Source organism: Macrobrachium nipponense, chromosome 35 (genome assembly GCF_015104395.2).
Source record: "Macrobrachium nipponense isolate FS-2020 chromosome 35, ASM1510439v2, whole genome shotgun sequence".
NCBI classification, from domain to species: domain Eukaryota; kingdom Metazoa; phylum Arthropoda; class Malacostraca; order Decapoda; family Palaemonidae; genus Macrobrachium; species Macrobrachium nipponense.
The window spans coordinates 52182846-52210543 of NC_061096.1; the positions used below are offsets into that span (position 1 = coordinate 52182846).

The following is a 27698-nucleotide window of genomic DNA, read 5'->3' on the forward strand; positions in this document are numbered from 1 at the left end:
TGGTTCCATATCGAGCATCCTTTATTTGGGGATGATTCTGAATGCTCAAGTTTTTCGGGCTTTTCTGTCCCGAAGAGGGGTCAAGGCTGTCTGGAGACAGTTCAGGAGTTCTTGGACAAAAAGGTAAGTTCTGCCAATCAGTGGATGAGGCTCCTGGGCAAATTGACGTCAGTGGAGAAATTTGTGACGTTGGGAAGACTGCACATGAGACCTCTGCAGTTTTTCCTGAGAGCCTCTTGGTGCAGGAAGACACAACCAGGACTCGATTACCTTTCCTGTCACAGATCAAATAAAAGAGGACCTAAGGTGGTGGCTCTCTCGAGCAAGGTTGGAAGAAGGGTTAGATTTACGACCCATCCTCCCGAACCTACAGTTCTTTTCCGACGCATCGGACACAGGTTGGGGAGCCCTACTGGGAAATCAACGGACTTCAGGAGCTTGGTCGGAGAAGGAGAAGAAGTTCCACATAAATGTAAAGGAACTGTTAGCAATTTTCTTAGGGCTCAGACAGTTTCGGAGCTTAGTAGAAGGCCGAGTAGTGGCAGTGCATTCCGACAACTCCACGGCTCTCTCGTACGTGCGGAAACAGGGGGGGACTCAGTCTTTCTCTCTGTACGAAGTAGCCAAGGATCTCCTCCTGTGGTCAAACGAAGCGAAGGTTCAGCTAGTCCCGAGATTTGTTCCGGGAAAGATGAACGTCCTGGCGGACGAGTTAAGTCGTCAACAGCAAGTGTTACCTCTGGAGTGGACTTTGGACAACAAGATTTGTCAGAAAACATTTTGGGCCCATTTGGGGACGACCCGTCAATAGAATCCTTTCGCGACATCGAGGAACAACCGTGTTGGATTGGTCGGGTCTGGAAGCTTATGCATTCCCTCCGTATTCGGGTCTTTAATAAGAGAGGTGCTGAACAAGTTCATGTCGCACAGCAATGTAACGCTAACGTTAATCGCTCCCTTTTGGCCCAGGAAAGAGTGGTTCCCGGACCTTCTCCAGTTGTTAGTAGACTTCCCCAGACTTCTTCCTCCAGAGAAGTGGCTTCTCAAACAACCTCACTTCAAGAGGTTCCACCAAAACTTGTCCGCTCTAGCTCTGACAGGGTTCAGACTGTCCGGAATCTTGTCAGAGCGAAAGGATTTTCAAGAAGAGCTGCAGAAGCTATCGCTCGTTGTAGGAGAGAGTCTTCTAACAAACTCTATCAAGGGAAGTGGAGAATCTTCAGAGAGTGGTGTAGAAGTGCTAAAGTCTCTACTTCTGCGACCTCTTTAACAGAAATAGCAGATTTTCTTCTATTTTCTTAGGAACTCTAAGAAACTGGCTCCTTATTCGACGATCAGAGGATATAGAGCCATGCTCTCTTCGGTTTTTCGACATCGAGGTTTGGATATTTCCTCCAATTCAGATCTGTCGGACCTCATTAGGTCTTTCGAAACCACTAAGCTCCCGCAAGATACAGTGGCTTGGAAACTTAGATGTGGTGCTTAAGTTCCTCTAGGGGGCCACCGTTTGAGCCTTTGAAGTCGGCTTCACTCAGGAACTTGACTAAGAAGGCACTCTTTCTTATTGCACTAGCTTCTGCTAAGCGTGTCAGCGAATTGCACGCTATAGACAAAGAGTCGGTTTCTCTCAAGGCAATGCTGTATTTTCGGTATCTTTGACCTTTCTAGCCAAAAATGAGAATCCTTCTAATCCTTGGCCGAGGAGTTTTGTGGTAAGGAACTTATCTGATTTGGTTGGACATGAGGAGGAAGAAAGGCTCTTATGTCCAGTCAGGGCTATTAAGCAGTATCTGTTTGCCACTAAGGGTATCAGAGGACAATCTTCTAAGCTCTGGACCTCGGTTCAAAATCCCTCTCGTCCTCTTTCTAAGAATGCTATATCGTTCTTATTAGAGAGATTATCAGGGAAGCTCACTCGCAGTCCGAGAACGACAACATCTTTCCGTTATTTGAGGGAGTTAAAGCTCACGAGGTGGATTAGAGCAGTGGCAACTTCTTTAGCATTCAGAAAGAATTTATCTTTAGCCTTCGATTCTTCAGAGCACGTTCTGGAGATCGAATTCGGTTTTTGCGAGTCATTATCTCAAAGAGATAGAAACGGTTTTCGAGAATTGTAAAACGTTAGGTCCGGTGGCGGTTTTCTGGCATGGTGTTGGGAGAAACGGCACAGGGGTCGTCACCTCTATGCTAACTTTTAACCTTGAATAGGTTGTCGAGTTCAAGGGAAGCTGGGGGTACTGAGTACCTGGGATACTCACCAGTCTGTTAGGTCAGATTTTTACAATGGTTGGTATATGTTTTTAAATCTGGTGTTGGTGGACAAAATGTTTGTATGATTGAATTTCTGGTCTTAGCCCAGGGCAAGGGCAATCTTTGTTGTTACTATCCTCCGTCAGTCAGCCTTGACTCGCTTGAACTACGGAAGGATTCCACTCCTGTAGAGGCTAACTTTGGTCAAATTCCAATTCCTCTACAATAGTAAGAAGAGCACCGACCAGAGGCAGTAACAGTCTGCTGTAGCTCTCTTACAAGGTAAGGTACAACAGACACCTTGAGTGTTTACTGGTATTGCAATAAATGTAACCATTTAAAAATACTAGTGGTCCACTGAATCCCACCTTCCCATAAATGTGTAATCAGCTCTATAATTGTTCGGTAAGACACTACAATAAAAATGAAATTTTCATTATAAAATGAAGTTTTATTGTATACTTACCGAACAATTATGATTATACCCACCTCCTCCCCTTAGGTGGACGGACGGGCAGAAAGAATTGGATTCACCATGGGGCAGTTGTACCTGGTTCTCCCGCGAGTGGAGGGAGATGACGTCATCACCACCAGTGTTGGCGACGCCGGACGCGCTAAATTTGAATTTAGTATCCTGCCGCTCGTGGAAATCACGGCTCTATAATTGTTCGGTAAGTATACAATAAAACTTCATTTTAATAATGAAAATTTCATATCTTTACATGTTAGGAAACTCGTAATAAAACACCATTTTTCTTTAATAGATCACATACGCAATCACTAGTACACTATTTGATATGCAATCACTATTATACTATTTGACAAATGTGTGAAGATCACACATACAAATGTGAAGAAAAACAACAAATTTTACTTATTACTGCATCATTATCATGCCACTCAGAACCATTTTTCTTTAAACAGGTCACATAAACAATTAATAAATACTTGAACAAAATGTGTGAAATTACTTCAAATATAACATTTTGTTATTTACTGATATTACTGAAAAATTAAACTAAAAAAAAAAAGGTAAACAAACAAACCAGTCTCTACTTAAGAAGAAAAACATACGTACTTATTACTTGATCATTATCATGCCACTGAAACACTATTTTTCTTTAATAGATCATATAGACAATGAATAAATACTTGAAAATTGTGTGAAAATCACTTCAGACAATTAAAATTTTGATTACTGAAAAAAATAAAACTTAAAAAAGGAAAAAAAGTAATTCTTTACTCATGAAGAAAAAACATTATTAACTTTACTGATCGTTTGTCATGCCACTGTGGGTATTTATTTATATTCACAAAATTTAACATTCCTTAGTTGGGTTCAAACTTAGCAATTAACTCATTTGTTAGTGCTGCTTTTGAGGCAATTTCACTTGAAGATACATTCACTATAGCTGTGTATGAAATTGAGGAATTTTCTGCATTTTATTTAAAATTTTAGTGAAAATACATTCTAAAATTGTACTAGAACCCTAAGTGTGAAAGAAATTATGCTAAGCTCCAATTCTTGGGTCAAATTATGCTAAAAAACATGAAATTATGTTAAAAAACATGAAATTATGCTACATTTGGTAGCACTGGATGAAGCCAACTAGCGGCGGCTGGCGGAAACAGTTTTGTTTACAAACATCATATGGTCGGGAGTCGGAAACTGGTTTTTTGGTTGAAAACAGATACAAAGTTTATTGGAAATTTAGTGGCGAAATCCGATTATGTCGAGTTCTAATACGGTCGTGAACCGGGTCTCTACTGTATTATTATCATTAGAATTTACTAGTCCCATTCATGTGACCTATTTTAATGTTGAACCATAAAGACCTTTTACTTTATGAATTGCTTACTTTTTCAGATAAACTTCTATAACTACAGAGTTTGAATGGGAAACGCACGAAGAGGCTAAAGTTTGTCAAAATAATATTTTATACATTTAACTTACCTGTCAGATATATACTTAGCTATTTGACTCCGTCGTTCGACAGAAATTCGAATTTCGCGCACACGCTACCTGTAGGTCAGGTGATCTACTTACCTGCCGCTGGGTGGCAGGACTAGGAACCATCCCCATGTTCTATCATATTTTTTCTGTCGGCCATACTGGCAACATCGTTGTGGGTATCTCCGGCTGGGTTCGTATTTTGCATCGCAATTGATCTTCGTTTGGACTTCTCGGTGACGTATTTGCATTGATTGTACTGGCATACGCGATTGTGGACCGTTTTTGGAATTTGATTTGGATTGTTCAACATGATGTCTGATTCTGGAAATGTGGTGAGAATGTGTGTGAATGTGGGTTGTAAAGTTAGGATGCCGAAGGCATCGATTGATCCTCATACTATTTGCAGGAAATGCAGGATGATGATGTTCTTTTTGGTAATACTTTGTAATGAATGCAAGGATTTGAGTGAGGAAGAATGGAAATCTCTAACCTCATACGTGAAGAAGTTAGAAAGAAACAGGGTGAGGAGGTCTTCTTCCAAACCTTTATCTAGTTCTAGCGGGGTTATTAGTAATATTATACCCTCTTCTCCTTTTACTGCCCCATCTAATGTACCTGCTCCTTTATTAGAACACACAGATTCGGCATCTGAGATAGCGAATCTTAAAGCCGCCCTTCGGAAAATGGAAACCAAAATGGCGGCCTATGAAGGTAAGCAGTGTGATTATAGTGCTGTGGATAGTGATATAAGTGTCCCCAGTGCAGTGGAGGGGGCGTCTGATTGTCTTCACAACGCTCCCAGGCCTAGACCTCTTTCAAGCTCCCAAGCCCAGAGGAGAAGGAATGTCGAAAGCCGTAAGGAGGTTGTGGGAGGATCCCCAACAGTCAGACGTCCCTTCGGCATTTTCTGTATCGCCACAGAATGCCAGAGAACGTTACAGAAAAAGCGTTCTGCGTGAGTGTTTCTCCTCCTCCTCGGAGAATTCCTCACCTAAAAGAGGGTGGAGATCGGCGGATCTTTCTCGCCCCCTTAAAAGACGTTTGGATGAACCCAGGATTACTTCTAGTCCTGAGCGTTTCAAGAGGAGGACCATCCAGTAATTAAACAACCGAGGGTAGACAATAATGAAGAGACTAAAAGAATCCTTCGCACTATGCAGGATTCCATCACTCTCTTGTGGGAGTTCTGTATAAAGACCCTCCCAGAAGGAAAGACGATTTCCTGCCTATTAAGAAGTCTAGGCTATCGAGGGTTCAGACTCGCCATATGTATTTTTTGTCTTCCTCTGATTTGGAATCGGATTCATCAGCCTTGCATAGGACCGAGCAGGATCCGTTCTCTGTCAAACGCAGGCACGAGACGCCAGACAAGAGCGTCGAGTTTGCGAGACGTGAAACGTCAGCCAGGCGCGAGCGTCAAGATAGGCGCGTCACGCCAACCAGAAGCAGGACACCTCCCAGGAGCGAGGCTCCAGGCAAGAGCCAGGACGCTACGAGGCGCGAGACGTCAACAAAAGCAGGATACCTCTCAGGAGAGAGTCGTCAGGCAAGCGTCAGGACGCTCCAAAGCGGTTTGACGCCAGCCAGAAGCATGACGCCTCCCAGGAGCGAGACGCGAGGCAAGAGCCAGGACGCTTCGAGGCGCGAGACGTCACAAGAAGCAGGGACGCCTCTCAGGAGAGAGTCGTCAGGCAAGCGCGAGGACGCTCCTAAGCGGTTGACGCCAGCAAGAAGCAGGACTCCCACGGGAGCGGCTTCTCTGATAGAGAATCGGTCAGGAAAGAGCGATCTCCTTCTAACCTGGAACTGGAAGAGATTTCTGAGGAAGAAGTTTCAACTAACGAGGGACTTTCCAATTATAAAGTTTTAGCCTCGTTACTTCTAGAGGATTTTTGGCGGATTCTCTTAGTCCTGCAGCTTCCCTCCTGTTCGCCGAGATCTCTGTTTTCGAGCACAAAAACCCCGAAATCCTCGGCTTTCTTAAAGATGAAACCGGCGATCTCAATGAAGAAAGCCCTCCAGTCTTTAGATTCGTGGCTTTTATCTAAAAAGGAAACTTTGAGAACGGTTTATTGCTCTCCTCCCTCCAAACTGACGGGGAAAAAGAGGCATTTGGTATAAGACAGAAGAGGCGATGGGATTGATGCTCCCTTCGTCGGCAGATTCAGATTTCTCGAGTCTTGTAGAGTCTGTGAGAAGACAGTCTCTCAATTCAGCAAAGGCGTCATGGAGTATGTCGGAATTAGATCAGCACCTTAAGGGAATTTTTCACGTCTTAGAGGTGTTCAACTTCTTGGATTGGTCTCTTGGGGTGCTGGCTAAGAAGACGAGTGAGCCAGATTTTCTAGATCCAGAAACTTTTGCACAGTGTCCTATCTTGCATGGATAAGGCTGTGCAAGATGGTTCTGGTGAGTTAGCGGCTTCTTTTTTGGATCTGGAATGTTAAAGAAAAGATCTCTTTACAGTTCCTTTCTGACGAAAGGAGTTTCCCCTTCTCAGAGGTCCGCTCTATTATTCGCACCTCGGTCAGAACATCTGTTTCCTTCATCTTTAGTGAAGGATGTTGCGAGATCCTTGTCGGAAAAGGCTACGCAGGACCTTCTTGTACAAAATCTAACAAAGAAAAGTAGACCTGCAGTTAAGACTCAGAGGAAGGTGGCTCGGATCCAGTGGTGCCCTTTCGTGGAGCCCCTTCAACTCGATCAACTTCGGAGAGAAGGACCCTTCGACAAGCGAGGGAGGTCTTCCTTCCGCTCTTTTAAAAAGAGCAAATAGCAGCCATGTCCTCCAAGCACAGGTAGGGCCAGACTTCAATACTTTCTGGATGCCTGGTCCGTAAGAGAAGCAGATCCTGGACTCTGTCTGTCCTACAGAAGGGGTATATCATTCCCTTCGTAGACAGACCTCCTTTGGCAACATCTCCAAAGGATTTGTCGACGAATTACAAGGACCCTGGGACTGAACGAGACTCTTACTTTTCAGATGGTGGTGTCGATGAGGGACAAGAATGCAATAGAGTAGTGCAAGATCCTTTCTCCCCGGGGTTTTACAACCGCCTTTTCTTGGTTCCAAAGGCTTCGGGGGGATGGAGACCCGTCCTAGATGTAAGCGTCCTGAACAGGTACGTGGAGAAAAAGAAGTTCTCCATGGAGACTTCAGCTTCAGTTTCTGTCTTCCCTACGTCAGGGAGATTGGATGGTATCCCTGGACCTTCAGGATGCTTACTTTCATGGTTCCGATTCACCCATCGTCAAGAAAATATCTAAGATTTGTTATTCAAGGACAAATCTTCCAATTCAGGGCCTTGTGCTTCGGCCTATCGACCGCCTCCCCGCAGGTATTTACGTATCTGATGCGGAACGTGGCCAATGGCTTCATTTAGAAGGGATACACATCTCAATGTATCTCGACGATTGGCTAATCCGGGCCAAGTCAGAGAAACGGTGTTTGGAGGACCTACAGTCTACTTTGAACCTAGCAAAGACGTTAGGATTACTCGTGAACCTCGAGAAATCGCAGATGATCCCCAAGTCAGAACTTAGTCTATTTGGGGATTCGGATGGATTCTCGGGGTTTTCTGGCTTTTCCGTCCCAGGAAAGGATTGCTCGGGGATTACAAAAATCTCGAGCTTCCTAGAGAAAGAACGGAGTTCGGTGAGGGAGTGGTTAAGTCTTCTGGGAACCCTTTCCTCACTAGAACAGTCATTTCGCTAGGAAGACCTCCACCTTCGCCCTCTTCAATTCTTCTTAAGAAGAATTTGGAGTTGGAAGAACGGACAGCTTTCGGACACTTTCAGTATTCCTCTGGAAGTAAAGAATCATCTGAATGGTGGATTTTCCCTTAGAATAGAACGAGGGCTTGTCTCTAGAAGTTCGGAACCCAAACCTAATCTTGTTCTCAGACGCTTCAGAGAAGGGATGGGGAGCGACTCTAGGGACAAAAGAAATATCAGGCCAATGGAGAAGATCAGCTAGACTGGCATATAAACTCCAAAGAACTTTATGCGCCGTTCTTCTAGCTCTAAAAGCCTTCGAGACACAGGTGTTAGGTCAAGTGTACAGGTCAACTCGGACAACACCACAGCGTTGGCCTATATCAAGAAACAAGGGGGAACTCACTCTCTTTCTCTGTTCCATATAACGAAAGAGCTGTTGTATTGGGGGCAAAGAAAAGAAAGTGACTCTTCTCACAAGATTCGTGAAAGGAGAGAAGAACATCAGAGCAGACAGGCTAAGCAGGTTAAACCAAGTTCTCCCCACAGAATGGACCCTTCACATTCAGGTGTGTCAAGCTCTGTGGTCCCTGTGGGGCAGTCCACATATAGACCTATTCGCCACCACCTACCTATCCAGAAGGATAGAGAACTTTTGCTCCTTAGTGGAAGACCCAGAGAGCGATAGCGGTGGACGCCATGCTACTGGACTGGTCAGGCCTAGATGCCTACGCCTTTCCCCCCTTCAAAATGTTAGGAGTGGTGTTAAGAAAGTTTGCGGCATCAAGAGGGACGAGACTAACACTCATCGCTCCCTTTTGGCCGTCTCAAGATTGGTTCACAGAGGTACAGGAATGGACAGTGGACTTCCCAAGATCTCTTCCACACAGGAGAGATCTTCTCAAAAACAACCCATTCGAGAGGTTACCATCAAAACCTCCCCGCTCTCGCTCTGCTGCCTTTCGACTATCGAAAGACTTGTCAGAGCGAGAGGCTTTTCAAGCAAAGCTTCAAAAGCAATTGCTAGAGCCCGGAGATCTTCAACTATTCGGGTCTACCAATCAAAATTGGGATTGTATTTAGAAGATGGTGTAAGAAGAATAAACTGTCCTCTTCCGATACCTCTGTGACCAACATAGCTGATTTCTTGATTTTCCTTAGGGAAGAATCAAAATTATCAGTTTCTACCATTAAAGGTTATCGAAGTATGCTTTCGGCCGTATTTCGACACAGGTTTGAGAATTGCAGAAGATAAAGACCTCCACGATCTTATTAGATCTTTTGAAACCTCAAAAACCTTTTCTCCTCTCACTCCGAACTGGAACCTAGATGTAGTTTTGAGATTTCTATCATCTAGTAGATGAACCTCCTCTCAACGCGTCGTTTAGAGATCTAACGAGAAAATGTATTTTTCTTTGTTGTCGTTAGCGACTGCGAAGAGAATTAGTGAAATACACGCTCTAGATTCTCGAGTAGGATTTAAGAATGATGCGGCAATTTGTTCTTTCCAGACTCTGTTTCTGGCCAAGAACGAGAACCCCTCTAAACCCTGGCCAAAGAGTTTTGAAGTTAAAGGACTTTCAAATCTAGTAGGAGAGGAATTAGAAAGATCTTTATGTCCGGTTAGAGCTTTGAAGTTCTATTTAAAGAAGAAGAATGAACCTAAAACGATGTAAACAAAGCCTGTGGTGCGCAGTTAGGGATCCTAGTAGACCCATGTCAAAAAATGCATTAGCATTCTTTGTGAGGAGCATTATTACGGATGCTCATAATGAACTGCACTGAAGACTCTTTCAGGACTCTCCGAGTGAAGGCTCATGAGTTAGAGCGGTAGCCACTTCATTAGCATTTCAGAAGAACAGTCTTTAAAAGACATTGTGGATGCGACTTACTGGAGGTGTCTTCAGTGTTCGCATCGCACTATCTCAAGGACGTTAAAGTAACATATGAAAAGTGTTTCTCTCTGGGTCCTTTTGTATCAGCCGATACAGTGCTGGGGCTGGGAGCACATAACGATCCTTAGAAAAATTTGTATTTGTTCAAAATTTTGATAGTACATAGATCTACCGTGTGAGACGAGTTGTTGGTTTTTTCTGCTGATTAGTATGCTTGCTGGCGCACGGACGTCCGAGCTTGGATCAGTGGGGGGAATCAGAGACGTCTTACTGACTAGATTGTACAAACATTTTTTTTTTTAATTTATTTTTATTTTTGTACTTTACTGTACGAATGTTTGTGTTTTCGAGTTTGTGGTCGTTTGCAAGAGGTTAGGGGATAACTTCTTGCAATCTTAGAACTAACATGGATAGGTTGAGGTGATCGGGATCGATGTTGTGCTCCTTGTATAAGGTCTTGTCAAGTAAGTGGATAAGCACCCATTGACGTAGTCCTTCCAGGATCTACCAAGTAAGCGGGTAAGACCCCTTTGGCAGAACCACAAGAACTCTTAGCCATAGATCAATATCTCGCTGAGGCTCTTGAGACTGTCTAGACTCCTGGATTGTATTCATGAAGTCTTCAGTCTAAACAGGTAGGAACCAAGGTTTTATTTATTTATTACCTACAACGATAGTTGTGATTCCTGTTTGATTCTATATTTAGCTGTCTCTTTCCCACCTCCAATGGTGTGAATCAGCTAAGTATATATCTGACAGGTAAGTTAAATGTATAAAAATGATATTGTTATGATACAATAAAGTTTTATACATACTTACCTGGCAGATATATACAAAATTATACCCACCCTACCTCCCCTCAGGAGACAGGCGGTATAGAAAAAATATGATAGAACATGGGATGGTTCCTAGTCCTGCCACCCAGCGGCAGGTAATAGATCACCTGACTACAGGTAGCGTGTGCGCGAAATTCGAATTTCTGTCGAACGACGGAGTCAAATAGCTAAGTATATATCTGCCAGGTAAGTATGTATAAAACTTTATTGTATCATAACAATATCATTTTAAGTCTTATGATTGTTTCTATGTTTAGCAGGTCATTTAATTTAATGGGTAATTTAAATATTGTCAAGCCCTTGAAAGGGAAGTCATTGAATGTGAGTTAAACTTCAGAAATGCTGAAGTTTTGTATTAGTAAAACAAGTATATTACCTGGATAAGATCCCAATTCTTGCACTGACCACTGAGTCATATTTCTGGACTCACAGCGGGTACGCAAAGGACATGTTCTTGAATGGGTTATGAAAATTGGTGGAAGATAAAACTGGAGTTGGGCAGCTAAATTGGAAGAGACTAAAGATGATAAATGAAATGTAAAATGAGCCAAAGGGATACCACAGAAAACCTTTAGTACCAGCTTCAGTGTGCTGTATAAAGGATACTGTGTCTGGGTTTAAAAATGTAAACAACACACAAAAGTTTTGTGTGAATGGTGAAGTTATTCAACTTTTATGGCACTTTAGTATGTCAAGATAGGCAACAGTCTAAGTCTACCATCTTTTTGGTAATGCTTATTGTTTGATTTTACCAGGTTATTACTTTTGAAAGAATGTGTTTGTAAAAAAAATTCCCAGTGGTTTCATTACAAAATATTTTGCTTTTTATTTTTTGATACTTTTAAAAATTAGCTTCATCTGTTAACATTTCTGAATACCCATATGCTTATTTATTCAGAGATAAGGAAAACGTGACATCAGTATCTATGAAGAGGTGCAAAAGTAAAAGAAAACCCTTGAAACAAGTAAATATGAACAAGAGACTAAGATCAAAGAAAGAGGCAGTGGCTAGTGATCAGAAATTGTTGTCTCGGTCGTCTTCAGATTCAGAAGCAAGTGAACATGATGATTCCCCGAGGACATTGGCTTATAAGGTAATGATAGTCTGTAAGTGCTTTAAGTGTGATATAAGTGTACCCATAGCTTTTTTCAACTTTTTTCTAAACTTAACACGTGGTATAACTGTACTTTATTATTTTTAGTTGTTTACATGAATTTTAGGTTACTAACCATTAGTTGCAATAGTAAGCTCTGATTTAATGGCAGTTGCAAGGTTTTACAACGTATTTTCTTACTTTCCTAGCTATATTAAAAAAACCTGACCACATGGTATGGTGAAAGGAAGCACATGTAAAAGCCTTAACTCGCAACCTGCATGTGTGTGATATTTATAACCGCTTTGCCAAAAGGACTTAGTTTTTTTTATTACTAAGAAATCTGGCTTAAACAGCCTAATAATAAGATATCCATTTAAATTTTTTTGAATTAAATTTTTGGTGCTGTTAATTTTAAACAGCCTAATAATAAAATATCCATTTATATTTTTTTTATTATTATTAAATTTTTGGTGCTATTAATTTTACTCTGTTACTGGGTCCATACATCTCCTATTTTTGTGTAGTGAATTTTTATACAGTGAAACCAGATTTTATTGTTGAGTCATGCATGTAATGAGAAACTTATTAATTGCAGAGAGAGCTGCTCCATATTGTTGAGAAAACTTATGATAGTTGGGTGCAGTGTGATACCTGCAGCAAATGGAGGAAACTCCCACCTAATATAGATCCAGCAAGTTTACCACCAAAATGGTTCTGTGAGCTCAATTATAGTAAGTAAAGTCTTTTTGCATTACTATGAAATAACAGTAGAATAACCACCCTATATTCATACATTAATGTAAGATTTTAAAGCCTAAAAGTTTGGGATTATATATATAGAAGTAGAACATATTTGTAAAGGCCTGACAGCATTCAGACCCACTGCTGTGTAAATTACAATCCCTTATCTGAAATTCTGAAAATCGATATTTCTTTGGAGGATACAGCATCATGTCGTGACTTTCTGAAACCATGAAATGGTGTGATTTCCTCAGTTTCAAGTGTTGCTGTCACTTATTCCAAAACAGTTTGCAGCCTGCACATTATCCAGTTTTTTTTTAATCAGCTGCAGCTTAAGTTCAATGCTATACAAACTTTTCTTAAGACCTTCTTCTCCATTGCATAAAAGATGAATCAAAATCATAATTTTTACTAATGGAATTCATTATGAGAATTAGCAAGTTTCTAATGAGTCGGTAACCTTAATGCATCTTTCAATAAATGTGTGATAATTATGGTAACTAACATTGGCAAACTGCTGTTTCTCGGTGTGATAATTATGGTAACTAAAATTGGCAAACTGCTGTTTCTCGATTCAGTTGTTTGTGTCAGTGCTTGGTTTTTTATTATAAGAAATAGTAATGAATACTAGATAAGCCATTTAGGTTTTAGTAATACTTGGTTAAATTTATGATGGACTTGCATTTAGTCTAGAATCCAGGAGTATAGTTTAATAACATGCATATTCTGTGGAATTGACTGGAAGTATACACATTTTTTATTGATGTTTTAAATTTGAGATGGTTTGAAAATGAGATGACAAAGGATGAGGAGTTATGAGTCAGAAAAGTTATAAATAAGGAAGTAGGAAGGCTTAGAAACTTGTGGATGATATTGATTAAGACATAAATCAGGTTTTTTTGATCATTGTGATTACAATATATTTTTGTTTCTAATTATTACTGCAAAGGCTTTAGCTATTAGGCTAATTGAAAAGTTTTTGTGCCCTTATTCTTAAGTACTGAGTTTAGGCTTTTGTGATATAATTCTTTGTCATTTTTAAATTTGTTTTTAAATTTTCAGATGAAAATCAAAATGTTTGCTCTGCACCAGAAGATGATTGGAATAAAGAATATGTTTATGTATATAATGGATACATTTTAGGCTCAGGTGAGAATTTAATATATTATTTTGTATTGTGGTATATTATGAAGAATAATGTACTGCAAAGTATTAGTCTTTAAAAGATATTCACTTTTCTGACAAGCAATTTATTAAAACTAGACTTGAGTGCATTAAGATAGTAAAGGGAAATAAGCAAGTCTGGTAGGTGGGGGCGGGGGCCCCGGTTTTGTGTGTGCGTGTGTATGTGTGTAGGAGGCAGAAAAATGTGTCAAATTCAGTACTTCTCAGGCATATAAAAGATTATTTTTAAGTTGGATAAACATCAACTGGTAATGACAACACTCACAGACCATTGCGGCAAGAATTCATAAAGACTATACGTATACATTCCTTGGGCTGCTGCAGGAATTTATTAATTAGTTGATTTTTATATTGATTTATTTATAAGATTGGGTACGGTTTTTTTTTTGAAGAATTATATTGTTTTGTTTGTATTTAGTATGTCTGTCATAAGCATCGGTGAGTCATTTTTCCAATATGAGTATAAAATCTAATGTGAAATGCATTGTCTGCATAATTACCCATAAATTGTGCTTATATATAGTTCATGTTAAGCTTAGTTTCAATACCACCTTAATAAATCTTCATTTCTACCTCTAGAATAGGAATTGTAATGATGGGCATTTATGAGTTTGGTGCATACTTAAAATGTATTGTTCGTGACCTCTTTTAGTAGTATTGTTTTTTGATCTGCTTTACAGTTTGTTTTGTGATTTTACTTTACCCCTTAAAGGATGAGCCAGAAACAGTGTTTTTGGGATTTAGTTCTATTTATGAGTTCTTTGTTAGATTGGCAATAATACATTTGTAAGGTCCGTAATTTTAAAAAAATGTTGTATCACTATTGAGTTTGAGTCATCAGCCAGTTGTTATAATTTTTCCCATTTTAGTTGTATGGGCCAGAGTGACAGGAAGAGACTGGTGGCCAGCTATGGTAGATATTGATCCTGATTTTCAAATACATAATTGGCTGGATGATTCTGCTAAAAATGTTGTAAGTATATGCATACAGTATTATATTTTGCCTTTTTGAGTTTGAATAACTTGTCAGAAAAATAAAATACTGCAATATATGTTATATGAATATCTCAGGTCTCAAAGGTTGTTGAATTACAAATAATTTGGGAAACTGGTGATGAGGGTTTCCTAGTATTGTATTGACAAGACTATAAGACTTCCAGTATTTTCATGTTAACAAATTTTTATTATTCATCAATATACTGGTCTTGAATCTTTACTTCTCAATGTTATAAAATTTCATAACCAAATTAACCTAGTCTGGTAAGCCAGACTAACAAGAGTAATTGGAAGGAAAATAGCAGAAGGCAATAGTATGTATATCAGGAGCAGCAGAATTGAAAGTACTTTTCTACAAATTTTGGATAACAGCATATGAGGGCCCCAGAACCAGAAAGTCGTATATGCCACTTCCACGGATTTGGAGTTATGCATACTGGTAGATTTGGCAACCTTTTCTCTGTGTATTTGAGGCATTTCTAGGCCATTCCACCATATACATACGGTCGAAATTCCTACTGGGACAGTCGGAATTATCGATTTTAGCTACAGGAAAGAACATGACTTCGAGCGGTGCTGGCAGCCGCTCGGACGCTTCATGAGGACCAGATCGACGCATATCACTAGCGCTGATTAAGCCAATGAGAGCGCTCGTCACTTTGCGGGTAGCGAATTCTAAGCCAATGAGCGTTTTTCCCCATAAGGCGCGTGTAAGCATCGACCAATCACTGCGCAGCTTACAATCTCCCGCCAATGTTTACATCTCACTTCAGTGATCATAGCGGGAGATTACGATTATCCGTTGTGTTGTGCTGTTATTTTGTCTAAATTACTCTTTATTTGAGTACATTATGTCTTCCTCTGGCAGTAATAATAGTCGTAGTACTAGTAGTAGTAGTAGTAGTAGTGGATGAGGGTCACAGCTGGTAGCGATGTTTGGAGCTAACAGTCTGCAATCTGATCAAGTTAAGTCCCCTTCACATTGCAGCTTCTATTAAAGGATGGGGGCACTAGTAGTAGTAGTAGTAGTATAAAAAAATTATTATGATAATATTATTATTGTGTATTATTGATAGTTAAACATCATGGTGATTCAAGGTTATCATCGTCAACATCATTATTATAACCATCATAATATTATTATTTCTATCATTATTATTATCATCATTATTATTATTATTATTATTATCATTATTATTATGACAATAGTATTACTATTCTATTATAGTAATTTTTCTTGTGATTGATTATAAGTATCGATTGATTATGATGATGAAAGGTTATCATCATCAGTGTCATTATTAGTACTAATATTATTGTACTATCATCATTATTATTATTACTATTATTATCATCATTATCATTATTATTATTATTATTATTATTATTCCCATTGTTATTATTATTACTATTATTATTATCATTATTATCATTAGCAATCCTCGGTTTCTTATCACAAAAATGTATCGTCTTTTCAGACACTATTATTACTTATCAATATTTATTATTAATAGTATTATTATCATTATTATTACCAGTATTATTACTATTACTCTTATTAATATCATCATCATTATTACAACAATATGATAACACTTTATTATCGTTTAACACATTCAATTATGGTTTAAGTGCTTGTTATGACTCAAATATTAAAAAAAAATGGGAGTTTGGCAGACATTTTTGAATGCTAGCGCGCAAGCGCACCAACAATTTTTCAATTTCACAAAAAAACTTATAAAGAGTATAGCTTTCATATGAAACTAAGTTTAAAATCGATATCTTTTCTTAGAAGCAGAGTAATGAATGATAAAACTTTGAGGCCAATTTACTCATTTTTTAAAAAGTGGCATATACGACTCTCTGGTTCTGAGGCCCTCATATAATGATGTATCAAAATGGTTTTACACAAGTGTTTCAGAAGACCAGTACAGTATCATAATCACCTTAGCTACAATCATTTCTGTATGATCATGTCCTATAACCACTAGCATCATCATGGTTTGCATTTAAAAAGTTACACACTCAAAGAAATGTAACTCACAATTACCAAAATTAAACTTGAAGTTTAGCCTCTTCACCAGTTGGTTTGCAGAATTCTGTTTAGTACAATCTAGTTTTCCAACTGGTACCTGGTACCTTTAACCACTCACAAAAATCTCCCAAGATTAGAAACAAAAATTGTAACAATAGCAATATTAGTTTGAAGACAGAATTTGTGGAAAACTAATGAGAGGTACAACATACAGACAAAAAATAAAAACTCACTTGTTCCGATACGTAATACAGACCCTCTGTCCTTTAACAATAGGAAGGTACTTAACGGCAGCTGAACTGGTCGTAAACTTTGAACAAGGGGGTTCGGTAGTTAACTACTTGTCCGGCAGTTAGCGTAAGCTCGACTGCGAGGCAAGGAGTCACTTTGCTTTCGCCCGCGCTAGTGGATGGATGTGTTGCTCTTCGTCTCTCTGCCCGCTTCTGTCGTATGCTTGGTTTGCTTCACTGCGTGAAGACTTTTTCGCTTTTGCTTTTACTTGTGTGTATTTGCAAGTATAAAAGTAAGTACGTATCTTTTCATTTTGTTATGGAAATGGAACAACAAGAGCCGGAGAAACCCCCTCGCCCCCCCCATCAACCGCAGATTGTGCCCCGGTGTTGGGGGCCGTAAGTGTGGGGCCTTCGTTCTTCTGTAGAGGTTGATCCTCATGATTTTTGTACTCTGTGTAGAGGGGGAGAATGCTCTCGCACAGAGACATGTGATACTTGTATTTTTTGGTCGGAGGAGCAGTGGGAGCGCTATGGAGGGAGGAAGAAGCCACGAAAGCCGGCCAAGGAGTCGGAGGAGGATTCTCCGGCTACGCCATGCCGGTAATGCACGGGCCGACCACCACGACGGTGTCCACACCGGGCTACACTGCTCCGCCACACCTGGTATACACTCAGCACGTAGCCACGGTAACCCCGACAGCCACTGTGCAGGCACCGCTGCCGGAGGTTTCGATGCCTGCTGCTATGCCGCCACCTGGGTTTGCCACTCCTGCTGCAGCCCCGGACTTCCGGTGTCCCAAGAGCTCTCCTCTAGACCTGCCTCCTGTGCAGAGTATGCTGCTGGTTCCTGCCCCGCCTCCTGTTCCTGAGTATGCTGCCGCTCCAGCCTTGGTACCAGTTCCTGCTGCTGTCGTTCCTGCCCGTGGTGTCGCTGCTCCCACCCCAGGTCCTTCCGGACAGGTGCAGTCAGGCCCTGTTGCTTCGGCAACTGCCCCGGCTCCGTCCTGGATGGAAGACCTGACGGTGGTGCTGACGAAGAGGAAGAAAGGTGTCGTCTTCGTCTTCATTGTCGTCGTCGCCTGCCGCCGCTTCCCCTTCAACTTCTAAGGCCCCAAAGCCGAAGAAGAAGAAGGCTGCCTCCTCCCCCCCTAAGAACTCTCATGCTGAGACTTCTAGGGGTTGGGACTTCCGTCGGTCCTCCTGTTCCTTCGGGAACGGGACCCGCTCTCCATCCACAAGGAAAAAGACGGGGACCGGAGGAGTGTCGGCTAACACCGGCACCTTCTCACTTGACGCCAGAGGTTCTGCCTCAGCGCCAGGTACCGTCTCGGCCTCTCGTTCGCGAGAGTCACTGAGTGTATGGTCACCTGCGGGTGACCGGACAGCCAAGACCCAGGCATCCGAGTTCTCTCGGCGACAGGATCCAGGCACGGGGCAGAAGACTGGTGGGGGTCGCTCGGGCGACCCTCACCAGACCAGCGATCGCTCTCGCGGCGATGCGTTGGTACCCAGGGTTGACGCAACGGTCCCAGACCACTCGCAGGCTGAGGCATGGAAGCGGTCCCCTCGGTCGCCTGAACCACCCTTGGTCCAAGCAGCGTGACGCGCCGTGAGGACAGGCCTCGCTCCCACCGAGACAGCGGACTCTGCAGGTCCCCTGACCGCCGCTCCTACTGGGACCGGGCGGAGAGGGGGACCAGCAGCAGCTCTTCTGATGCTTGGGACCATCACCGCTGTTCTCAATCCAGCCGCTCGACCAGGCCTGCAGACCGATTGCCACAGCGGGTTGACGATCGCCTGCAGCCCCCTCAGCACACCGGCTCTGCCAGGGGGAGCGTCAGGTCTGCCTCTCCGATCCCTTCAACTTCCTCGGGCTTTACCGGGAAGAGGGAGGTGATCAGGAGCAATCACGAGGGGCGCCATGATGCCCTACGAACCTCAGACCAACCAGATCGTATGCGCAAGTGGTAGGAGGAAACCAGGAGGGGTCTGTCATGGTTCCTCCTGTGGAAGGAGGAGGGTCTCGGGAGGCATTCTCGTTGGAAGGACTAGACGGTCCTTCTCCACAGGATGCAGTAACTCCCGAGATCCAGAGGTCGTTCGCGGAGGTAATTGCTCTGATTTGTCAGCACAACGACCTCGGAGAAGGATCGCCGCTCCCTCCTACCGAACCCACATCAGGCTTGAAGGCGTTCTGGGGACCTAAGAAGGAACCCAGGACGGCGGTGGGTCTGCTGCGATCAGCCTTGGCTGACAGCGTACTAGGCCAAGTGGACGCTCTCGTCTCCGGACAGGAGGGTTTGCTTCGGTCCGGTAGGTCTGCTAAGCTCCTTCCTCCACCTCTACTGCGACAGAGGCGCTTTTACATGCCTTCAGAGGACCCTCTGCCACCCAAACAGGTTAACCCAGAGCTAGCCAGGCTAACTCCGGGGGTGTCTCGCCGCAGCTCCTGTCGGAGAACCTCTGGTTCTCACAGCAGGAGGCACTTGCCTTGGAATCTACCACAATGGCAGTATTCCAAGCAGTCTCATGGCTCGACCTGTGGTCTCTCACAGTGTCAAAAACCGCGGCCTCCTTAGGGAACTCCACTCCTGAAGGGGACCCGGCTTTCGTGAAACTGTGCGAGTCTGGGGGTAGGGCTATCGCCTACCTGGCCCACCAGACGGCCAACCTGTGGGCCAACCTGTGGGCCAACCTGGTTTTCCGGCGTAGAGACGCTGTTCTCACCCGAGTGACCAGGGCGGCCAGGCGTGAGGCGGCTCTGGGTCTTCGCAACGGACCGGTGCGGAGTTCCTCCTCTCTCTTCCCAGGAGAAATGGTGGACGCTGTAATGGAAAGACGGCGCACTGACGACAGTGACCGTTTAGTACACCAGCAGTCTCAAAGGCATCTGGGCAGCCTCGAGTTACTGCGGCCAAGCCTAAGAGTTTGGTTAGCGCTTCCTCTGCGGCCAAGACGATCACATCGTCGAAGCCCAAAGGAAAGACTCTGCCTTCAACTTCTTCAAGGAGCAACCGTCACCAGCCCTCCTCCCAGCCCTCCTCATGAGGGGGGGCACGGGGAAGAAGTCGAAGAGAGGTGGGAAATGCTAGGGACGGCGTTCTCCCTCACCTGCTGCCGGAAGTGGGGGGTGCCTGGCGAGCCATTGGGCAACATGGCAGCGCTACGGTGCAGAGACCTGGATAGTAAACGTCCTTTGCGAGGGATATCTATTACCCTTCGAGTCTCGGCCTCCCCTCACCTCCGACCCTGTCCATCTCGAAACCTACGTTCCTGGCTCGACCAAGGATGTGACGCTTCGGCAGGAGGTAGAAGCCATGCTGAGCAAAAGTGCTGTGGAGATCGTTCAGGATCAGTCGCCGGGCTTCTACAGCCGCCTCTTCCTAGTGGAGAAGTCCTCGGGGGGGCTGGCGCCCAGTGATAGATCTCTCTCCTTTGAACCGATTCGTTTGCCAGACTCGGTTCACGACGGAAACAGCACGTTCAGTGCTCGATTCCATCAGGGAGAACGATTTCATGCTTTCTGTGGATTTGAAGGGCATGTATTTCCAGATACCTGTCCATCAATCCTCCAGGAAGTACCTCTGCTTCATCCTCGACAGGACGGTGTACCAATTCAGGGCACTTTGCTTCGGTCTCTCAACCGCTCCACAGGTGTTCACACTGGTGTCAGCTTGGGCCCACCCGGTAGGGATAAGTCTCTTGAGGTATCTCGACGATTGGTTAGACCTGGCGAGCTCTCTCTCGCAGTTACTGCAGGACAGAGATCGACTCCTCGAATTCTGCCGCGATCTGGGAATTGTGAATTACGAGAAGTCAGAGCTCGAACCCAAGCAGAGGATGAAGTACCTGGGCATGCTGATCGACACTGCAGCAGGACGAGTCTTCCCCGCAGATTTGCGGGTCAGCAGGTTCAGGTGCAACCAGCTCAGCAGTGGCAAGCCGTGAGCAGCCACCTGTCGTCTCTCGAGAAGCTATTCCCTCACGGGCGTCTTCACCTGCGGTCCCTTCAGTGGAGACTAAAGGAGTGTTGGTCACAGGCAAGGGACCCTCCCTTCTTCCCCGTGTCTCTCATGGAGGAGGTGAGGCATGACCTAGCCTGGTGGCTGGAGAACGGGAACCTCGTAAGAGGAGTGCCTCTTTGCACCCCCCCCCCCCCCCCTCCTCCGGGAGATGCTGCTCTTCTCGGACGCATCCACCGAGGGATAGGGTGCACACCTGGAGGAGTTGCTGACTGCAGGTGTGTGGGACCATCGCGACAAGCACCGTCACATCAATGTCCTGGAGCTCAAGGCAGCGTTCCTCGCTCTCCAAGAGTTCCGGGACAGTCTGGTGGGATACTTGGTGGTGTTGATGTGCGACAACACCTCAGTAGTGGCATACGTTAACAAGTAGGGGGGCCTAGTGTCCCTCCCGCTGCACCAGTTGATGTTGCAGGTGCACGAGTGACCGCGGCACACTCAATAGATTTGTCGGCTCTTTACATTCCAGGCAAGAGGAATGTGGTAGCTGACAAGCTCAGTCATCGGGATCAGGTGATAGGAACCGAATGATCCCTTCATCCAGACGTGGCGGAAAGGCTGTTCAACTTGTGGGGGCGCCCAGTCGTGGATCTGTTCGCCACCCGGCACAACAGAAAACTCCAGGTTTTATACATTCAACTTCCCTGCCAGATATATACTTAGCTATAGACTCCGTCGTCTCCGACAGAATTTCAAATTTCGCGGCACACGCTACCGGTAGGTCAGGTGATCTACCGCCCTGCCCTGGGTGGCAGGACTAGGAACCATTCCCGTTTTCTAATCAGAATTCTTCTGTCGCCCGGGCCATCAACATTGTTGTTGGTTCCTCTCGATTGGTTTTTCTTTTTTCACCGGCAATTGATCTTCTTGACCGACTTTTGGTGACGTATCTGGATTGTTGGATTGGCATACGCTTTTGTGGACTGTTTTGTGGACTTGATTTTGGATTTTTCTTTAAAAAATGTCTGACTCTGGAATGGTTGTGAGACGTTGTGTGAATGTAGGCTGTAAGGTGAGGTTGCCGAAAGCTTCGGTAGACCCTCACACTGTATGCAAGGGTTGCAGGGAGTATGAATGTTCTTTTACTAATACTTGCAAGGAATGTGAGAATTTGAGTGAGAACAAATGGAAGAATCTAACTAATTATTTGAAAAAGTTAGAGAGAGAAAGAGTGAGGAAGGCTTCTTATAGAAGTTTTAAGTAGTTCGAGATCTGAACTAATTCCTAGCTTGGGATCTTCCCCAAGGGTAAGTATTGCTACTTCTCCTTCCATTGCAGCCCCTTCTCCTATTGCAGAACCTGTAGATTCAGCGAAAGAACTTGCGGATCTAAAAGCAGCCTTCAAGTTGATGGAAAACAAAATGGCTGCCATACAAGGTAAGGCTAGTGATTATTCAGTGGACAGTGATTTGAGTGTCCCCAGTGTAGTGGAGGGGGCATCTGGTCGGCTCCGCAACGCTCCTAGGTCTAGACCTCTTCCAAGCTCACATGCCCAGAGGAGAAGGAATGTCGAAAACCGAAAGGAGGTTGTGGAGAATCCCCACCGATCAGGTGTCCCTCGGCGGTTTCTGTGACACCCCAGACTGCCAAGGATCGCTATTGCAAAAAGCGTCCTGCGTGAGTGTTTTTCGTCGTCGGGATCTTCATCTCCGAGATGTGATTGGAGGGATTCAGATCGATCTCGACCACTCAAGAGGAGTTGGAAGGCTCCGACGATTGATTCGAGCCCAGAAAACTTCCCTGAGGAGTCTCCTTCGGGAGTTAAGAAGGCAAGAAAGAGCCATTCTTTCAACCAGAGTGAGAAGGAGTCAGGAGGTGGAGGCTATGGACTCCTCCCCTCCTCCTCCGCCCCTCCTCTCGAAGAGGATAAAGAGGAGGTTACGAAGAGGTTCATGATGGTATGCAAGAAACAGATTCGTCTTTTGTAGGAGTTCTTTCAAAAGGAGCTCTAGAAGGAAAGACTCTTCCCTTCCGATCAAAAGATCCTCCAGACGTATGGAGGTATCTGCCGCCAGGATCGATGCTCCTACTCGAGGTGAGGCTTCCTGTACGAACGTGGATGAACCGATCAGACGTCTGGCACCGGCCAGGAGTGAGGAGTCACCCAGGAGGCAGGAGCCAAGAGCCAGGAGTGAGGAGTCAACCAGAAGCAGCCAAGAGCCAGGAGTGTGGAGTCATCCAGGCAGGAGGCAGGAGCCAGGAGGCAGAGCAGGAGGCAAGGAGGCAGGAGTCAGGAGCGAGGCAGGAGTCAGGAGGCAGGAGCCAGGAGTCCGGAGTCAGGAGTCAGGAGTCAGGAGGCAGGAGGCAGGAGCCAGGAGGCAGGAGTCAAGAGGCAGGAGTCAAGAGGCAAGAGTCAAGAGCCAGGAGGCAGGAGGCAGGAGTCGGAGACTCATTCCTGGAATTTATGACTCTTCTCCAAATAGAAGCTCATCTCCTTCAGATCGTAGAGGTCTTGGATTGGAAGGACTCTCCCTCCAAACGAGAGCTTTCTCCTTCGTCTGATCGAGGTTTAGACGATTTGTCTGATGACGAACCTCCTGCAAATGAGGGACTATCGAATTATAAGGTATTAGCCTCATTATTGCTACAAGAGTTTGGAGATCTCTTAGTCCGGCGGCTCCTCCTTCTCCTCGTTCTCTCTTTTCGAGCTCGACTACGGCAAAAATCTTCGGCCTTTCTGAAAATGAAGCCTGCAATTTCGATGAAGAAGGCCTCCATTCTTTAGATTCTTGGATGGACAAGAAGAAAGAGTTGGGAAAGACTGTATTCTGCATGCCTCCTTCCAAAACTCCATGGAAAGAGAGGTATTTGGTAGGGACAGAGGAGACTATGGGTCTTTTTCTTCCTGCCTCGGCAGATGCGGACTTTTCCAATTTAGTGGAGGCCTCTAGACGTCACTCTTTAGGATCGGTCAGATCGACGTGGAGCACTTCGGAGTTGAACCACTTTCTAAAGGGACTTTTTGTCACTTTAGAGGTGTTCAACTTTCTGGATTGGTCACTCGGAGTTCTGGCCAACAAATCTAAAGATCCAGAGTTTCTTAAAAACCCAGAGATTCTCCATAGCGTCCTGTCTTGCATGGACAAGGCAGTCACAGGACGGTTCGGGAGAAGTGGCTTCCCTTTTTGGTGCTGGTCTTCTGAAGAAGAGATCAGTATATGGATCCCTATTATCAAAAGGGGTTTCTCCGAGCCAGAGGACTGCTTTATTGATCGCCCCTCTGTCGGATCATCTGTTTCCTTCTCAGTTAGTGAAGGATATATCTCGCTCGCTAACTGAGAAGGCGACACAGGACCTACTAGTACAAACGTCCAAGAAAGGACACCCTGTAGTGTCGACGATTAAGGACTCTCGTCCTCCTCAGCAGCCCTTTCGTGGAGGTGCAGCGGCTCGTCCCCCTGCCAGAAAGAAGAGCTCTGACAAGAGAGGAAGGTCTTCATTTAGACCTTTCAAGAAAACCAAATGACTTGTTGCTCCTTCAAGCACCAGTGGGCGCCAGACTCCTGAACTTTGCAGGAGTATGGGGAAAAAGGGGAGCCGACCCTTGTCAGTCTCGGTCCTAAAGAAAGGTTACGTAATCCCCTTCGAGGACAGCCCTCCCCTAACATCTACGCCTCGGGAACTGTCAGCGAGGTACAGAGACCCTGTAATGAGAAAGACTCTCCTTCAAATGGTGGAACAAATGTGGGAAAAGTAGGCCATCGAACTTGTGCAGGATCCACATCCAGGGATTTTACAATCGCCTTTTTCTAGTACCAAGGCATCAGGGGGGTGGAGACCAGTACTGGACGTAAGCGCTCTGAATCGCTTTGTTCAGAAAAGAAGTTCCGCATGGAAACGGCCGCTTCAGTAATGTCGGCTCTTCGTCCAAGAGATTGGATGGTCCTCTCTGGACTTGCAAGATGCGTATTTCCACGTTCCCATTCACCATTTGTCAAAGAAATATCTTCGGTTTGTGATAGGAGACAAGATTTTTCAATTCAGGGCTCTGTGCTTCGGTCTGTCTACAGCTCCGCAGGTATTCACCAACCTGATGGCGAATGTGGCAAGATGGCTTCACCTAGAGGGAATAAACATCTCCCTCTACTTAGACGACTGGCTGATCAGGGCCAAGTCGGAGATTCAGTGCTTGGAGGACTTATCAGTAACAAGAAACATGATAGAATCGCTGGGATTACTCGTGAACCTCGAGAAGTCGCAGCTGATCCCCAGCCAGAGCTTGGTCTATCTGGGGATTCAGATGGATTTCTCGGGCGGTTTTCGAGTATTTCCTTCGCGAGAAAGAATCACTCGAGGTTTGTCGAAAATCTTGAGCTTCTTAGAGAGAAAGAACAGTTCAGCGAGAGATTATCTGAGCCTTTTAGGGACCCTGTCCTCACTAGAAAAGTTCTTCTCTCTGGGGAGGCTTCACCTTCGCCCTCTTCAGTTTTTCCTGAAAGGGGTGTGGAGTTGGAAGACGGGACAACTCTCGGACATCTTCCCGCTTCCACAAGAGATAAAAAATCACTTGAAGTGGTGGATCCTTCCTCTTCAAAAGAACGAAGCCGTATCGCTTGCCCTGCAGAACCCAGACCAAGTGTTATATTCCGACGCTTCGGAGTCGGGATGGGGAGCGACGCTAGGAGCAAGGGAGGTGTCAGGCACCTGGACAAAGGAACAGGTGTCCTGGCACATCAATTGCAAGGAACTAGTGGCCATACACCTAGCCTTAAAGTTCTTCGAAGAGATAGTCAGAGGCGGGGTGATACAGATAAACTCGGACAACACCACAGCTCTGGCTTACATACGCAAGCAGGGAGGCACGCACACTTTCTCTCCCTCTTTCAGTTAACAAAACACCTGTTAACCTGGACAGAAGAAAGAGGCATAACTCTCCTCACAAGATTTGTACAAGGGATAAAGAATGTGAGAGCGGACAGACTGAGCAGGAGGAATCAGGTCCTTCCCACAGAATGGACTCTACACGAAGAAGTGTGTCGAAGTCTTTGGTCCCTGTGGGGGAGACTTCACATAGACCTGTTTGCGACGTTCCTCTCCAAAAGAGTAGAGATCTTTTGCTCTCTAGTGGAAGATCCGAGAGCCTTCGCAATAGACGCGTTTCTCCTGGATTGGTCGGGTGTGGACGCCTACGCCTTTCCCCCGTTCAAGATCCTGGGGGAAGTGCTCAGGAAGTTCGTAGCTTCAAAGAGCACGAAGTTGACACTAATAGCCCCATTTTGGCCAGCCCAGGAATGGTTCACGGAGGTACTGGAGTGGATAGTGGACTTCCCCAGATCTCTTCCAAACAGACCAGATCTACTCAGACAACCCACTTCGAGAGTTTCATCACAACCTCCCAGGTCTCGCTCTGACTGCCTTTCGACTATCGAAAGACTTGTCAGAGCGAGGGGCTTTTCTTCCAAGGCTGCGGGCTCTATCGCTAGAGCCCGCAGAGCTTCGACAAGAAGAGTATACCAATCGAAGTGGGAAGTCTTTAGGAGGTGGTGTAAGAGTCAGAAGCTGTCCTCCTCCAGTACCTCTATAGTGAATATTGCCGATTTCCTCCTCTTTCTGAGAGAGGAATCCCACCTATCTGTCTCAACAATAAAGGGATACAGAAGCATGCTGTCTTTCAGTATTTAGAAATCGAGGGCTAGATATTGCAGACAACAAAGATCTACACGATCTAATTAGATCCTTTTGAAACTTCAAAAGCAGCAACTCCTAGAACACCTAGTTGGAATCTGGACGTGGTCCTAAATAAATTCCTTTCATCGGATAAATTCGAGCCTTTACATCTGGCTTCCTTCCGCGACGTCACTAGGAAATGCTTATTCCTGTTGTCTCTCGCTACAGCCAAGAGGACGAGCGAATTGCACGCTCTAGATTCCACAGTGGGGTTCAAAGGAGATGCTGCCATCTGTTCGTTCCAAACAATGTTTCTGGCGAAGAACGAAAACCCGTCAAAACCTTGGCCCTAGAAAGCTTTGAAGTAAAAGGTCTATCTAACCTCGTAGGCAGAGAGACAGAGAGGTCTCTCTGTCCAGTGAGAGCTCTTAAATTTTATTTAGAGAGGAAGAGACAAATGGGAGCTTGTCAACAAGGTCTTTGGTGTGCTGTGAAGAACCCCAAAAGACTCATGTCCAAGAACGCCTTGGCTTTCTTTGTGAGAAGCGTAATTACGGACGCTCACAAGAACTGCTCGGAGGAATCCTTCGGTCTTCTAAAGGTTAAGACCCATGAGGTTGAGAGCAGTAGCAACGTCCTTGGCGTTCCAAAAGAATAATGTCTCTTAAAAATATCATTGAGACTACGTATTGGAGGTGCAATTCAGTGTTTGCATCTCATTATCTGAAGGATGTGAGAGTGACCTATGAGAAGTGCTTCTCTCTAGGTCATTGTATCAGCAGATACAGTGCTGGGTCTTGGAGCAAAGACTGATCCTTAAAATATTTTGATTTTATCGTACATAAACCCTCTTGTCAGATATGTGCTTGGTTTTCTATTAGCAAGCTCACGGATGTCGCACGGGCGCATAGTGTCATTGCTGGTAGGGGATCAAGGATATGTATGGCTAGTCGGGGAGTAAAAAAAATTTTTTTTTTTATATTTTGTATAAATGAAAGTGTAATTATGTTTCGAGTTTTTGGTTGTTTGTAAGGAGTTCGGGGATAACTCCCTTGCAATCTTAGAAACTAACATGGATGATTAGGCATCAGGTGATCGGATCGGTGTTGTGCTCCTTGAACAAGGTGTATTGT

The 27698-nt window shown here is 44.5% G+C and overlaps 1 protein-coding gene across 1 annotated transcript in view; it reads left to right on the top strand.

Annotated features, from left to right (window-relative positions):
* LOC135208344 (uncharacterized) overlaps positions 1–27698 on the top strand; it is a 96812-nt gene that overhangs the window by 39225 nt on the left and 29889 nt on the right. The window contains exons 4-7 of the mRNA XM_064240446.1: positions 11550–11743; positions 12342–12477; positions 13550–13636; positions 14542–14645. Of these exons, the coding sequence (XP_064096516.1) occupies positions 11550–11743; positions 12342–12477; positions 13550–13636; positions 14542–14645 (521 nt within the window). The remainder of the gene's footprint in view (positions 1–11549; positions 11744–12341; positions 12478–13549; positions 13637–14541; positions 14646–27698) is intronic.